The sequence below is a fragment of the Gopherus flavomarginatus genome, chromosome 8 (genome assembly GCF_025201925.1).
Source record: "Gopherus flavomarginatus isolate rGopFla2 chromosome 8, rGopFla2.mat.asm, whole genome shotgun sequence".
Taxonomy (NCBI): domain Eukaryota; kingdom Metazoa; phylum Chordata; order Testudines; family Testudinidae; genus Gopherus; species Gopherus flavomarginatus.
The window spans coordinates 79,929,283-79,943,153 of record NC_066624.1 but is presented as its reverse complement, the minus strand read 5'-3'; the positions used below and the strand labels follow the sequence as shown (position 1 = coordinate 79,943,153).

Sequence of the window (13,871 nt, the reverse complement as noted above, 5' to 3'; positions counted from 1 at the left end):
ACATGCATCTACTTCATGAGCTCTCATTTATTAAGTCTTGCTATAGAGTGAAACTTGCTTCGTTAGTCACCCTAGTTCATATCCACTGAGTCCATATAAGAGTGTCCTGGTCAACTTCCTTGTCCCTGTTCAGGATGCCGCCCAGCCCCCTTCCTGGAGCTGGGATTTACTTTAAACAGTCACTGTGTTCCCTCCGCCAGCTGGGAGTCCCAAGTTCTCCTTGGAGCTGGGTTGTAACTTATGTCAGCTGTAAGGCCTCAGCTAGCTTCTCTTTCAGGTAGTCCCTTCTCCCCAGTTAGTCCTTGGTGGGTTCAGCAGACAGCCTTCTCCTGCAGGTGACTGCCCTGGTATGTGGGAGGAGGCAGCATACCTGTTAGTTCTCTTCTCCCAGCTCATCCACAATTGCTCAGGTGAGAGAGGAATCCTTGTCCTGCCCACTATGCAAGGCTCCTGGTCCGGTCCCTTAAAGAAACAGTAACTGACTTTCTCCCAAAACACTATTTATTCCCAGGACCACATCTTCTGCAAAAGTACCTCTTATATCTTAAGTGTTTGTGTAAATCAGAGCCTCCAAAAATCTTAAAAGGGCCATGCCACATGATGAGGTGGGCTCCCCCCACACACCACTATCCTTAAGTGGACAGTCTTCCCCATCACAGGTGTAGTGATCATGCATGTCAGGTGAACTTCGCTATTTAAGGATATTTGTGCCTTTACTGCATCTCTGTTAATGCACTGTACTTCCATGCAATAAATACATTTATTAAAAGTTACTTTAGCCTTAAATTTTCTTAATTAGCTATTTTAAATACATTTTTTTATTAATTATGGATCAGCTTCTGATACCCTTACACTAACTGAGTAGGTCCAGGACCTCACTCAACAAATAGTTCTACTGACTGCAAGTCCCTATTTGCAGAATAAGTTACTTGTACTTACTCACACCGAGTAGCAGCAGCATCTGGCCCTACACTATATGAAGTAAAACATGTAAATATTATTCTGAGAAAACAAACTCAGGACTCTCTTTAACCTATGAGATGGTGTGCCACAAATTTAGGATTTGCATTATTTGACTGTGCCTTGACTTAGTCCAGAGTTTTGGATGTGTAAGGAATGCAGGATCAAGTTCTCCGTTTTGAAGATTTTCTGTATTCTATATGGGATAAACTTTCAGCTTGCTTCTCAGGAAATTGGATGCACAGCTTTTAAAGGGTACTGAACTGTGCTGAATTCACTAGGCAATAACCTGAAAACATACGACACTTAGATTAAGTTTATCATTAATACTGAAGTAATGATAATTTAGGGCCTAGTTCTGCAAACACACACTTATAACCAGGTGGAATGGGACACTTAATACAAAGTGTAATGCTTACTATGGCGAATAATGTTTGCAGGAATGGGCCTTTGGTGCTGAATGATCTTTAGGGACTCTGAAGTCATGTGTAGAGAGGCAGGCTTATTTAACTGAATTTACCTTGCTGTAATTTGATTATTAATTATTTAGTTAGCAGTCTTTGTTTTATAAGAAATAATTAAGCTAATCCAAAAGCAGTGCTTTAGGATTGGTGTCAGCTGCATGTATAAATACTGTGACTGGAAGTCTGATTTGCATGACTTCACAAGAGGAAGATGCAGATGTGAAGGATAAGTACAATTCAGCAGCACGCACACAACATGCAATATAGGGGATGTGTGCATTGTCTTAGTCTGCGATTATAAAGCTACTCTGCCTGGGCTTTTGAGTTCAGTCTCTCCCACTGTTTTCTTTTTGCTTTAATGACTATTATTCAACTCAGATCCCAGGAAGGTAATAGTGAGGATGAAGTATAGTATGAATTTTCTTTTATACTACTGTCTACCAAGCTCAATTAACATAGTGAGGATGTCATTTACTGCTCAAGACTGCTTGCTTAAGAAAAAAAAGACACCAGCACCACATTTTAGTATATTATTAAAGACAGGTAGACGTAACTGAGTCCAGCTAAGTGCTATATTCTAGTCCTTAAAAGGCAGCAGTCTGCTATTTTGTATTCATTATAGGGTAGTCCTCCAAAAATGGGAAAATTGGGGTAATCAACAGAATGGTAACATCAGCCAGGGAAAGTGCAGAGAGGTTGGTGCAATTTGAGTTAAGATGCATTTCTTTAAATTGAGCTGTATTTTTGGCATCGTTTCATGTATTTATGTAGATGAGTCATTGGAAGGATTTTTGTTGTTGTTGTTCTCTTTCTTCAGCAACTTTGAATCCCCACTGATGTATGAAGTCTCAGAGCACCAAGTCAGCGGCACAGACAGTTCAGAAAGCAGTTTGGGGAGCTCTGTCACAGCATGTAAGAAGGTAACTTCTCTCTAAGCTTATTTTATTTTCCAAGGCAGATCTAACCAACAGTGAAGCTCTGCTTTTAACTCATGCCTTAATAGGGATTATAAAAATCAACTGATGCACAATACAAAGTCAATGATATGGAAACATTAATATTAAAATCTTAATGGTCTGGGTATTTTGCAGTTTTGTCCAAGATCATAAAAGAGTGAGTGTTATTTTGAGGCAAAAGGGACAAGGGAGACAACCCTAGGAACTGCTACAGTCAGGGAAAAGCTTAGACTAAGGTTTATGTTTAATTATGTAAGTTTGGACTAGAAACAGTGTGATAGAGTATACACACACTCTATTAGGAGCAAGGCAGGACATTTATATGTACACTTATTTCACCGTGACTGAGAATATGCCGCTAGAGAACTTCAAAACTTACTTCCTACAGGGCAAGGTTGTGGCTGTCTCTCATGTAGGAGCAGAAGAGGGGGAGAACTAGCAGAATCTTTGAAGAGGTGCAGGAGAGGGAGGGGCACAGCTCTGCTCCCATTTTGCATCAGGCAGGAGTGCTCTGGGGAGCGCTACGAGAAGTTGTGCTAAGCAGAGGCATAATATTAGAGCTAGTCCAAAAAACAAACAAACGAACAAACAAACATACAAACAAAAACACACACAGTTATTTTTCCCCACAGGAAATTTAGCAAAGTTCTCAGATTTTTTTTTTAAATGAATCCCCACCTCAAAAAGGTCACTTTTTTTGAAAAACCAAAAACTTATAATTTTTTACCCCAGACTGAAATTTACTGAAAAAAAAAATCATTTGTCAAATTCTATTTTGGTCAGAAAGCTCAACTAGCCCTACCCACAGCCATTGCTTTCACTGGGGAAGTTCTAGTGCACTTCAGCTGGAGGCAGTAGCTAAAAGCCACACTTAAGAGTGAACTGAAATGTTTTGTTTATTCAGGAGAGTGCTTATTTGCTTTTAAGAAAAGGAAGCAAAAACACCAGTGTAACTGGAACCTGACAGGTACTTCCTGTATTTCTCCTCATTTCAATATTTTCATAGGGAGAAAAATGTTTAGTGACATTGGTACCCCATGATTCTCTATTTACACCTGCCAGAGGCAGCTGCTTCACATCAGGTTGTGGCACGCTGGCAGGTTAGTGAGGGGAGGATCATGTAGCCAACTGTACCTATACAGAAGATGTCACCCTTGGGGTGAGTCAACCTTGAACCTTCACAAACACCAGGTTAACTTTAAAGAGTTTTAAAGGAGGACACCACACCAGTAACTCAGAGCTGTTCCAGCTGCCTGGACCCTTACAGTTAAGGTTTTAATAGTAAAATATGACAATCAAAATCAAGCAATTTACTTCTGCATTTTGCCAACAGCAAAACATTTTGGGCACATTTGAAGAATTGTTACATGATACTTCAACATTCTTTCTGTATGCTTTTAGCCACACAAAAACCATCAGCTCAGTCTATCACCTTCTCTTTTCTACTATGTTTGTTAAAAGTAAGTTTAAATTAAGATCTATAATTGCTGTTGGATTGGAGGCTCCTTGGTCTCCCACTGGCAGGGAATGATTTAAGCATTCCAGCTGATTCATTTGCAAGTTCGAAGAGCTATTTCTATCAAGTACAGCTACAGTTAGGTAGCATCTCATGCTGCCTATTACTTCACAGCCCAATCTAATGAATGCAAGAGATGTGCCCCTTGATGTCTCATCTTATTCTGCATGTGCCTCTTTCATATCTTTTTGATGAGTGGTAATTAACCAAAGCAATTAAGATGATTAGGCATAAACATGAAGATGTCTTGTTTGTAGAGCAGAACCTCAATGTTGTATCTGTTATAGTTAGATTTAATGTATATTAAATGTCTCAGAGAGCAGGAAACTGTTGAACTTGTGTGAAGTTTAGTGTTCTTCCTTTGAGAAGGAGTGACTTTTCCATGCCACATTGTGCTAGAAGGTGATTTAGTTCATGGATTCACCACACACTGAGTAATGCTGACAGTTAAGTCTAGATGCAAGTGGAAAACTTTTTACAGCTGTGAATTACTGCTGATTTCACATTTAATACACGATGCAGATTCATCCTGAATTATTTAAAGTATGATTTCCACTGAGCACCCAATATACAACAGTGTGGTGCATGCAGCTGCTACACATAAGTATGCCGTATGAATCAAATTCTGCTTCAAGCTACAGTTGTAAGTCTAAAGTAACTTCCTGGACCTCAGCAAAATATTATATGGATGTACGTCAGAGGAACTTGAGCAAAATTTGATTCAATATGTAATCATTCTGAGTATGAAGAAGTCTACAAGATTTTAGAGAAGGGAGAATCTATTTTGAAATGGACAGTATAGAATGTACTGAATGTCTGGAAACATTGTACAAGTTCACATTACTCATTACAGGTGTGTAAGTTTGCTATATTGCAACTAAATGTACTTTGCAACAGATATAATGAATTGGTGCTTCTTCACAAACATATATTCAAATACACTGCTAGAGCTACCAGTTTGAGAAGCAGATGTGTCCAAATTAAATTTGAAAAACTAACTAGTGCCATGTAGGACCTGATCCTGCAAATTAATACACAAGTGGCTGATATTCTTTATCCTCACAGCCACATGTTGGCTGGAAGAAGATTATATCCTCAAAAATTAAATAAGATTCTGGTAAATACAAGAGACTTTGACCATATATTGTCAGCATAGTGATAAATTATCATGGGACATTGACATCCTAGGACAAACATGAGATATTCCTTGCAAATGAAGGGAAAGTGGCCTTTCCAACGTCATGTGATGACCTTTAACTTCTAGTTATCAAGAAGTCCAACTGTTCATGCATTTTCTCTCTCTACGTAGTATGTACATAGATATGTACTAATTACTGTCACCATTACCCTTAGATACCACACAATGGTCCAGATTATCCCTTTCCACAGAAAAAACAATAGGAGGGGAGTTCTGAGTGAGGAGATATCCACAAGGATTCTGTTGCCAAGATTGCCCCATGTTGTTCTTATGTGGCATAGCTTGCCCCAATCCTAAGGAAGAGTCTCTAGCAACTTCCATGATCCTCCCCACAGACTGGCATCTTCTCCTACCCTCACATCACTCAGATCTATGGGAGGACCAGGGCATCTGCATAGAGGCCCCTGTGCCTCCACATCAACTCTGACCCCTAGTTCCTTCATCTCCTTGGAAGAGATAACATAGCCCCAGACGCTACTCTCTTTTCTACTAATTTCAACAGGTTGCAGAGGGGACAATGGGCCCACTCCTTCCCCTGGCCTGCCCAGTCTCCACCTCTTTCCTCAACATTGAAAGATTTTCCAGAGTGAGATGCCATAAAAAAAGGCAGAGCCCCCTTCGATGTAGGACAGGGAACATCCAGGCATGGATTTGGAGTGGGAGTGGAGAAACAGGGTGAACTGAGCTTGTGGTACTTCAGACCAGATGGTTATTTCTTATGGAGAAACTATTAACATTCTCACTTTTTAATGGCATAATCCCCACACACACACACACTTGACCTGAACTACCCACTCATTATAATGATAAGGTCAAAACACTGAGGTCATGCATGTGTAATTCTGACAGACCTTGATCATCATCAGCTGGGATCAAACCCCGGACCTCTGGAGCTTAATGCATGAGCCTCTGTTGCCTGAGCTCAAAGACATCTCTTAGCCAAGCTGTATCAGGCTCAACAATCTCTAGCTGGCCTAGCCACCATTAAATAGGAGCAGAGTGCTACAGCAGGCAGGCACGGGTGACACAAAATAGATAGACCTTTGTACTGCTTGAGGGTGACAAAAAATGAGCAGTATGCTGGCCGGATCCAAGCCATAGCAGCTATGTTGGGAGCGTACAGGACTGGCCTTATCGTGAGGCAAACTGAGGCAGCCGCCGCAGGTGCCAGACAGGGTGGGCACCACTAGGACCCAGAGTGTAGAAAATTGTGTCTGCTGCTGGTGCATATGTATTCTCTCTGCTCTAGATGCACAGAGATGGTGGAGTGCTATGCTGGAGGAAGGAGGGCACAAGAGACATTATAGGCAGGCAGAAGAAAAGGGAAGAGGGAATAACAGAAAGCAGCAGGAGCCGCAGGGAGAGGGAGGAGGAGGAGCCTCTTATGTACCTCTCTAGCACCCCCAGGAGCCTGGACTGATTAACACAAGCTTCTCAGGGAGCTTCCTGTTTCCTGCTGCTTCGCTGAACCCACTTGAGGAGAACAGGCAGTCAACTGAAGTAGTAGGAGCCAGTTAGGCCCTTGAGACATGGATATCTTCCCTCAGTCAGGCCCTGCTACCAGCCTGCTTGCTTGTCCTCTTCAATTGAGTGAGGAGAGCCACTATAGCTGGCACAGAACAGTCATGAGTGAAAGAAGAAAATGCCCCTCTGGGGCAGCATTCAGAAAAAAAAGCAAACAAGCAAAGGAAGCTTTTCTATCTAAGCAGGAAGGAGCTCTCCTGAGATACATAGACACAAATGTTCACAGTGAGCCTTCCCAGCCCCAGAGAGGATGAGAGTGGTGAGGAGATGCCTGATCTTCCAGTTAGTCAGAGTGCAGATGACCTGGCAGCTACTGCAGCATACATATCTCCATCTCAAACAGGTGTAACCATGCACGTTCCTAAGAAAAGTGTAGATCAGAGAAGAGTGTGGTGGAGGTGCAAGAAACAGCTGCTGCCGAGTTTAGTTCCTTAAGTCTAGATGATCCAGGACCGTGGACCCACTTGAGCAGTAGCCTGAGGGACTTCCTTGTACTGCATGGGTCACAGTAAGTGAAAAAAACTTCTATTTTCATTTTCTTTTGGGGAACATGAAGTTTCCATCCAACACATTACTGGCATGAAATCCTCAATGGTGACAAAGTGGAGAGGCCATGGCTTATGTACTCAGATACCCAGAATGCTCCATACTGTTTTTGTTGCAAACTCTTCCAGTCTAATGTTCCAGCCACATTGGGTTCTATGGGAACAAAGGACTGGACGAATCTGGCTAGAGATCTGGCATGCCATGAGAAGGCAGCAAGTCACCGGAGAGCATTCCTTAGGTAGAAAGAGCTTGAGATGAGACTGAGTTTAAAGGCCACCATAGATGATCAGCATCAAGAGAAGATTGCATCAGAGTCTCTTTATTGGCAAAATGTTCTGAAAAGGCTCATTGCCATTGTGAGAATGCATGCTACCCAAAACCCAGCACTATGTGGCACTTCAGATCAGCTGTGTGCGCCAAACAATGGAAACTTCCTTAAAATTGTGGAGCTGATGGCTGAGTTTGATGCTGTACTCCAGGAGCATCTAAGAGAATCACCACCCAAGACATGTATACACACCATTACTTTGGAAAAACAATTCAAAATGAGATCATAGAGTTATAGACAACAAAAGTCAAACAGAAGATTGTGGCATATCTGAAGTCAGCAAGATATTACTTGGTTATTCTGGACTGCACACCTGACATCAGCCATACCAAACAAATGACTTTAATGGTGCGTTTTATAATAAAAACGGAACCTAGTGAAAATGTCCCTGCAATGGTGACTGTCAGAGAGCATTTTCTAGAATGTATTGACATTGATGATACTACAGGAGCTGCTATGACAAATGTGCTTCCTAAAAAGCTGGAAGATACAGGAATTGCAATAGCTGACATGAGAGGTCAGGGCTATGATAATGGTGCCAACAGAGAGCAGACTCGGATCCGAGAGTTAAACCCTCAAGCTTTTTTTGTCCCATGCATTTCTCATTCATTAAACTTGCTGGTCAATCATGCAGCATCAGCTTCTAGTGAGGCTGATTTTTTTTTTTAATGTAATTCAAAGCATCTGTGTATTTTTCTCTGCCTCAACTCGATGGCAAATTTTGAAGCAACATCCTCTCTGACATTGAAACCACTGAGTGCCACACGATGGGAAAGTCAAGTGGAGGCGATAAAGCCTACCAGATTGGGACAATAGATGATGCCATAGTTGCCATTATGGAGGACAATGCTATGACAGGAACTGTTCATGGGCAAATAGTGGCAGAGGGAAATGGAATCAGCAGAAACATACAGAACTTCAAATTTCTGTGTGGCTTAGCATTGTGGCATGACATACTGTTTGAAATAAACGTAAGCAAGAGACTCCAAGGTGTTGACCTTGATATATCTGGAACAATGGAACAACTGGACAAAGCAAAATCATACCTAGAGTCTTGAGGGACTTCAAAACATTCTGAAGAGTGCACAGAGGTTGGCAGAGGAACTTCACACTGAAGCTATTTTCCCATCCATTCAAGAATACAAGAGAGTCATTGAAGAAGATGACATTTTGATTACGAGGCATGGGATAATCCCATAAGAGACCCCAAACAACAATTCAAAGTTGAATTCTTTAACCAAGTGCTAGATCAGGGTTTCTCAAACAGGGGTCACCACTTTGTAGGGAAAGCCCCTGGCAGGCCAGGCCGGTGTGTTTACCTGCCCCGTCTGCAGGTCCAGCCGATCACAGCTCCCACTGGCCGCGGATCGCTGTTCCGGGCCAATGGGAGCTGCTGGAAGCAGTGTGGCCTGAGGGACCAAAATGTTGTGGGCCAGCCCTGGGAAGGTAGCCAGAATGCTGCTGCACCTTAGCTGTGCGCAGCTGCCAGAACAGGCCTTTGAGACCACTAGTGTGAAGTATAGCTTAGAACAGCCATTTGGCTGCTGTCAACTACACTGGGGGCTGAACTCATCATCAGATGACTCAAGAATCCAGGAAGCAAAAAGGTAGCTTCAAGCCACCTTGTCCACTTCCCCAGATGCAGTACCAAACAGTTAGAATCAGCTGCATCTGTGAATTGAAGGCATTGCATTAAGCATTATACAAAACAAGAGCAAACCATTGAAACCAAAAAGAACAGCAAATCTTCTAATAGACAGAAAGCAAGGAGGAAAGAATCAGATGAGAAGCATATGTGCTGAAAATGTCACTTGTAAGAGACGCCAGCTAGCATCATGATCTGTAGCAAATGAGAAGCAAGCTCAAACAGTTTATCAGTATTTCACCCAAAACTTTATTCTGGTCAGCCTCTTCCCCTCACCCTCATGCAATCCAAACTGCCTGACTAACAGCTGTGATCTCAGGACTCCTCCTCCAACAGGAGGGAGACTTACTCTTTGAAACTAGTTCTAGAAGTGGACAAAAGCACCTGCATGTTGTACCCTTCTCTGCACTTCCAAAGCCTGGGCTAAATTCTGCACTTAGATACATGCATACAACTCCAGTGGGAGCTATGCGTATCAGAGGGCAGAATCTTGCTAAGTGAGATCATCCCACTGATGCTATTTGCTCATAGCCAGCCTGAGGAGAAGAGTTCTGAGTTTACTTTCAAACCAACCTCTCATGTGATGGTGTCTCCCTTCTACCCGGTCAGAGCTCACTCACTGCTGGGTGTCTCCTTGTGACTGCTTCTGGGGACTCACCATTCAGGTCAGCTGCCTCCCTCCTCACAAGCCATGGAGGTCCCTCCAGCCAGGTCACTAAAGTTTTCTTCTTTGGGGGTATCAAAATCCCACTGGGTCAGCTGTCTTTATGCTGTTCTAGTCTTCTGCTTCCAGGCCAGGTCCTATGCCATTATTCTGGGTTCCAGCTATTTCCCCAGGCTCCTTCCCTTCTCTGAGTTTACAAGCCAAAACACACTTCTAGGGAGTCACTGTAAAACTATTCTTTGATTTTCTTGCCAGGCTCTGTAACCAAGCACAAATCCCTTCTTCCAAAAAGCAATTACAGCCTATTTTCCCTACAACCCTCTTCTGTTCTCAGCTTGCCAGCTGTATACAAACTCTGCCTGCCCCTGCACATATGGGCTTCATTTGGCTCTCCCACATGCAGCCTATCAAGTTAATTGTCCTAATAACCTGCTCTGCCTGGGAGGGGGGGAACATCCATTACACAGCCTCATCCCCAAATTCTGTCATGAAAAGAATTATAAAAACAAACAAGTTGAATGTAGTTGAATAAACTCCTTGACTAGACAATTTCAGTAGACACCTGAACTCATCCTGACCCATCTTGTCTATACCCTTCAGCCTAACGTGACCTTTTCAAGCATTAATTCAGGAGCATTACCTATGATCAGCATGTGCTTTCACTTAAAACAGGGTTCCCTAAAAGGAGATGGAAGAAGCATGTAGTGACCCAGTAGCAGAGGATTGGGTAGGAGTAGAGCTTTGAGTCCCCAGCTCACTTTTTTGGGTTATTAAATTAATAAATGTTGCCACAAGCCACAACTCTTTTGTCAATGAAGGTGGGAAGCCATCCTTGGGGAAGTTTGGGGGGGGGGGTAGGTGAGGGAAGAGGAGGAATATATCTTAAAGCCCTAATTAGAATCTTGTTAGAAGGCAAGACAGGGGAGCACTGGCTATTGTTAAAGAATAGGAATAGCTCTTATTCAATGCTTATGTATATACAGATGGGGATACTGGTGTATGGAAAGTTAAAATAACTGGCCCAAGATCTCTCACCAAGTCTGTGGCAGGGCACCATCAGACTTCTGACTCCCAAGTTCCACACACTGTCCCCTAGGCTCTGAAAGAGGGGCTATGTTATGGGGAAGAAAAACCCAAAGTGATTAATAGCATTAGCCATGATTTTAAAGGAAATTCAAAATGAAAGTATGTCAGTTTATCTCTTGCTGGAATGTTTAAGCTCAAAGAGGCAATTTCTGATGCACAGGAGAGTATCTCTGACAGGAGTTGGAACTTTAGTTCCTGAGGACTAGAAGTTGTGAAAGTGGAAGAATTCTACGACCTATTACATAAGATACATTGTTTTTAATTTTTTTGTATCTTGAAAAAAGACTTAGAAAATAGGAATAGAAAGTCAGGTATGTGTACACTGCAATTAAACAACTACAGCTGGCCCATGTCAGCTGACTTGGGCTTGTAGGGCTCAGGCTGTGGGGCTGTACATTTGCAGTGTAGACAGTTGGGATCATCTGGAGCTCGAGCTGACACAGGCCAGCCACGGGTGTTTAATTGCAGTGTGCACATACCCATTAATTGCTGTAACTTCTGATGTCTCTGCAAAGGAGAATATGATTGACTTTGCCTTAGACTTTACTGAGTAATTTATAGATAAAGATAGTGACCTTTTCCCAGCTACTTCTAGCTTTGAGCAGGATCATAGAGTTCCCTTGGCTTACTCTGTATTGGCAACAGTCTAAGATCTAGAGTGGTGGCAGTTTTAAAATAAAGAGGTTCCAGGGTGCAGAAACGTTCTTTCAACAGCAATAAGATCTCTTTATTTCAAGATTTCAGCACAAATATATCAAAAAATGACTAATACTTTGCAAAGGCAAGAGGAGACATTCTTCTGTGGCATGCATGATATTTTAGTTTATGCATCTAGTCTGAGTTAATTATGGTAGCAGGACTCTATTTTCACTGAGGCAGAAGGTATGGTATTTATCGAGTGCAGAGTCAATGAACTGGTAAACAAGAGTAGGCAGCATTCCCCCAAGGAAAGGACTGTTTTAAAATTCAAGGCTTTGCCATTCTCGGTACAAAGTCTTGGGTCACAATGGCATATTTGTGATCACTAAACACACTTGTAGTTTGAAGGTATTTGTCGTAGATCTGTATTCCTGGGTCTGGATAGTCCTCTAGAGAATAGCATGTGAAGGGCCCCCTCCACAAATTAGTTATTCCCCTTTTCTGCAAGGTAGAGAGAAAGACCAATACTTACCATTCCATTCTATCCGGCCCAATGTGAATGCCCCTCCACAGCTGTCTGTAGAGAAGAGGCCTTGCGGAAGGCACTGTACTTCATGGCTCTATGGTTTCTGTGCGGAGATTTACGTGCGAGCTAATATAGGTAGCTATATTAGCTAGCTGCATAGGTCAGTGTTATGATTGCTGGCTTATGGTAGTAAAGGTTATGGGCCCATAGGGTAATAATAAATAGTTTTCTGGTTTCGCTCTGCAACTTCATCGGGACCTAGCCAGTGGTAGCTTGGTTCTGTGAAGGAATCATTGCACAGTTTTCCCCTGAGCCACTTCTAATGGGTGGTCCCCTAGAAACATGATTTGGACTCTTTTTGTGGTTTGCACAATTAGCTTTTTTCAGTAAATATTTTGATGTAGTGAATTCTCACTTCTGCCATAGAATAGTAGTGCTGGGCTCTAGGCAGATTAACATGTTCCTTTCCTTTGCATCGCTTAGTCCCACCATCCTCACTCTGTTTCTAGTTGCATCTTGTAATTGAACTGTGGTGCTTATTGCCACAGGAATTGTTGAGGCCAAGAATTTAAAATTCAGAAAAAGGATTGGACATTTATATGGATAAAGACTATCCAAAGTTATCATAATTAATTATATCACGTTTTGTGCTTTGTGCCTTGTGCTTGAGGGCTTAAACTAATCTCTATTAGAAATCAGGATGAGACCTAATGTGGGAGAAAATTATTTCACAAATGCTTGCCACTGGGTTTTCATATCTTCCTCTGAATCATCTGGTGTTGGCCACTGTCAGAGACAGGGTAGTGGACTAAATGAACCTTGGATCTGATCCAGAATGGCAGTTCCTGTGTCCCTAGTTAATTACTGGACCATTAGTAATTGCCCCTAAATGTAGTTAAACTTTTTTTTACCATCTTATCCCAATCTCCCCCTTGTATTTTCCTAATCTCACCCATATTCTGCTGCTTGTATTGATTATTCTTTTATCCAATTTATTTTCCTTGGTTTAGCTCAGCGGTTTTAGCATTGGCCTGCTAAACCCTGGGTTGTGAGTTCAATCCTTGCGGGGGTCATTTAGGGATCTGGGCCAAAAATCTGTCAGGGATGGTACTTGGTCCTGCTAGTGAAGGCACAGGGCTCGACTTGATGATCTTTCAAGGTCCCTTCCATTTCTATGAGATAGATATATGTCCATATATATTATTGTGGAAAAGCAGACTGACCACTTTTTGATCTTAGGGAAGGATATCTGCTTTCTGTGACTCTATCCCAGAAAAACTGGCCTTAGAGGGCACAAGGAAAGTTTCTCTATGGATTTAAGGTTCCTTAAACTTTAGGAACAGGTATTTTGAAGGCCAGGTTTTGTTGTGAAGTTTGGACACACTTACTTCTTTGTTCCCCTTTCCTGGACAGACCAAAGACTCCCAACTATTTGGCCTCTTTCAACGTAGAGGTAGCTCTTAGTTTATCTTCTTCTCCCTACTATAAACATTAGGAAGTGTTAGCTGTTGTTTTCATAAACCAATATCAAATGGAAAGAATGAAGTTAATATCCCTGTGTTTTGGTAGCCAGGAACCTTTTATGTAAATATATTTTTTCCTGAAGAACTTGAATGGATTGCTAAATATAGTGTGCAGTCTTCAGATGTAAAATCAGCATTTGCACCTTGGAAGAGCCGTCCATAAAGCCTGTACATACCCCCAGCTCACTGGGTCTGACTCCCCAATGCCTTACACCTAGTGTAATCACTTACAACTGTGTGAAGGAGACAGACTGTTACCAAATTCAGAATGGGAGCATTTTACACCTATTAAGCAT

At 42.2% G+C, this 13,871-nt stretch overlaps 1 protein-coding gene across 5 annotated transcripts in view; it reads left to right on the top strand.

Annotated features, from left to right (window-relative positions):
* SPHKAP (SPHK1 interactor, AKAP domain containing) overlaps nucleotides 1-13,871 on the top strand; it is a 103,907-nt gene that overhangs the window by 25,890 nt on the left and 64,146 nt on the right. For all 5 annotated transcript variants that reach the window (XM_050963976.1, XM_050963978.1, XM_050963977.1 and 2 more), the window contains exon 2: nucleotides 2,242-2,344. In XM_050963976.1, the coding sequence (XP_050819933.1) occupies nucleotides 2,261-2,344 (84 nt within the window). In that variant the 5' untranslated portion in view covers nucleotides 2,242-2,260. The remainder of the gene's footprint in view (nucleotides 1-2,241; nucleotides 2,345-13,871) is intronic.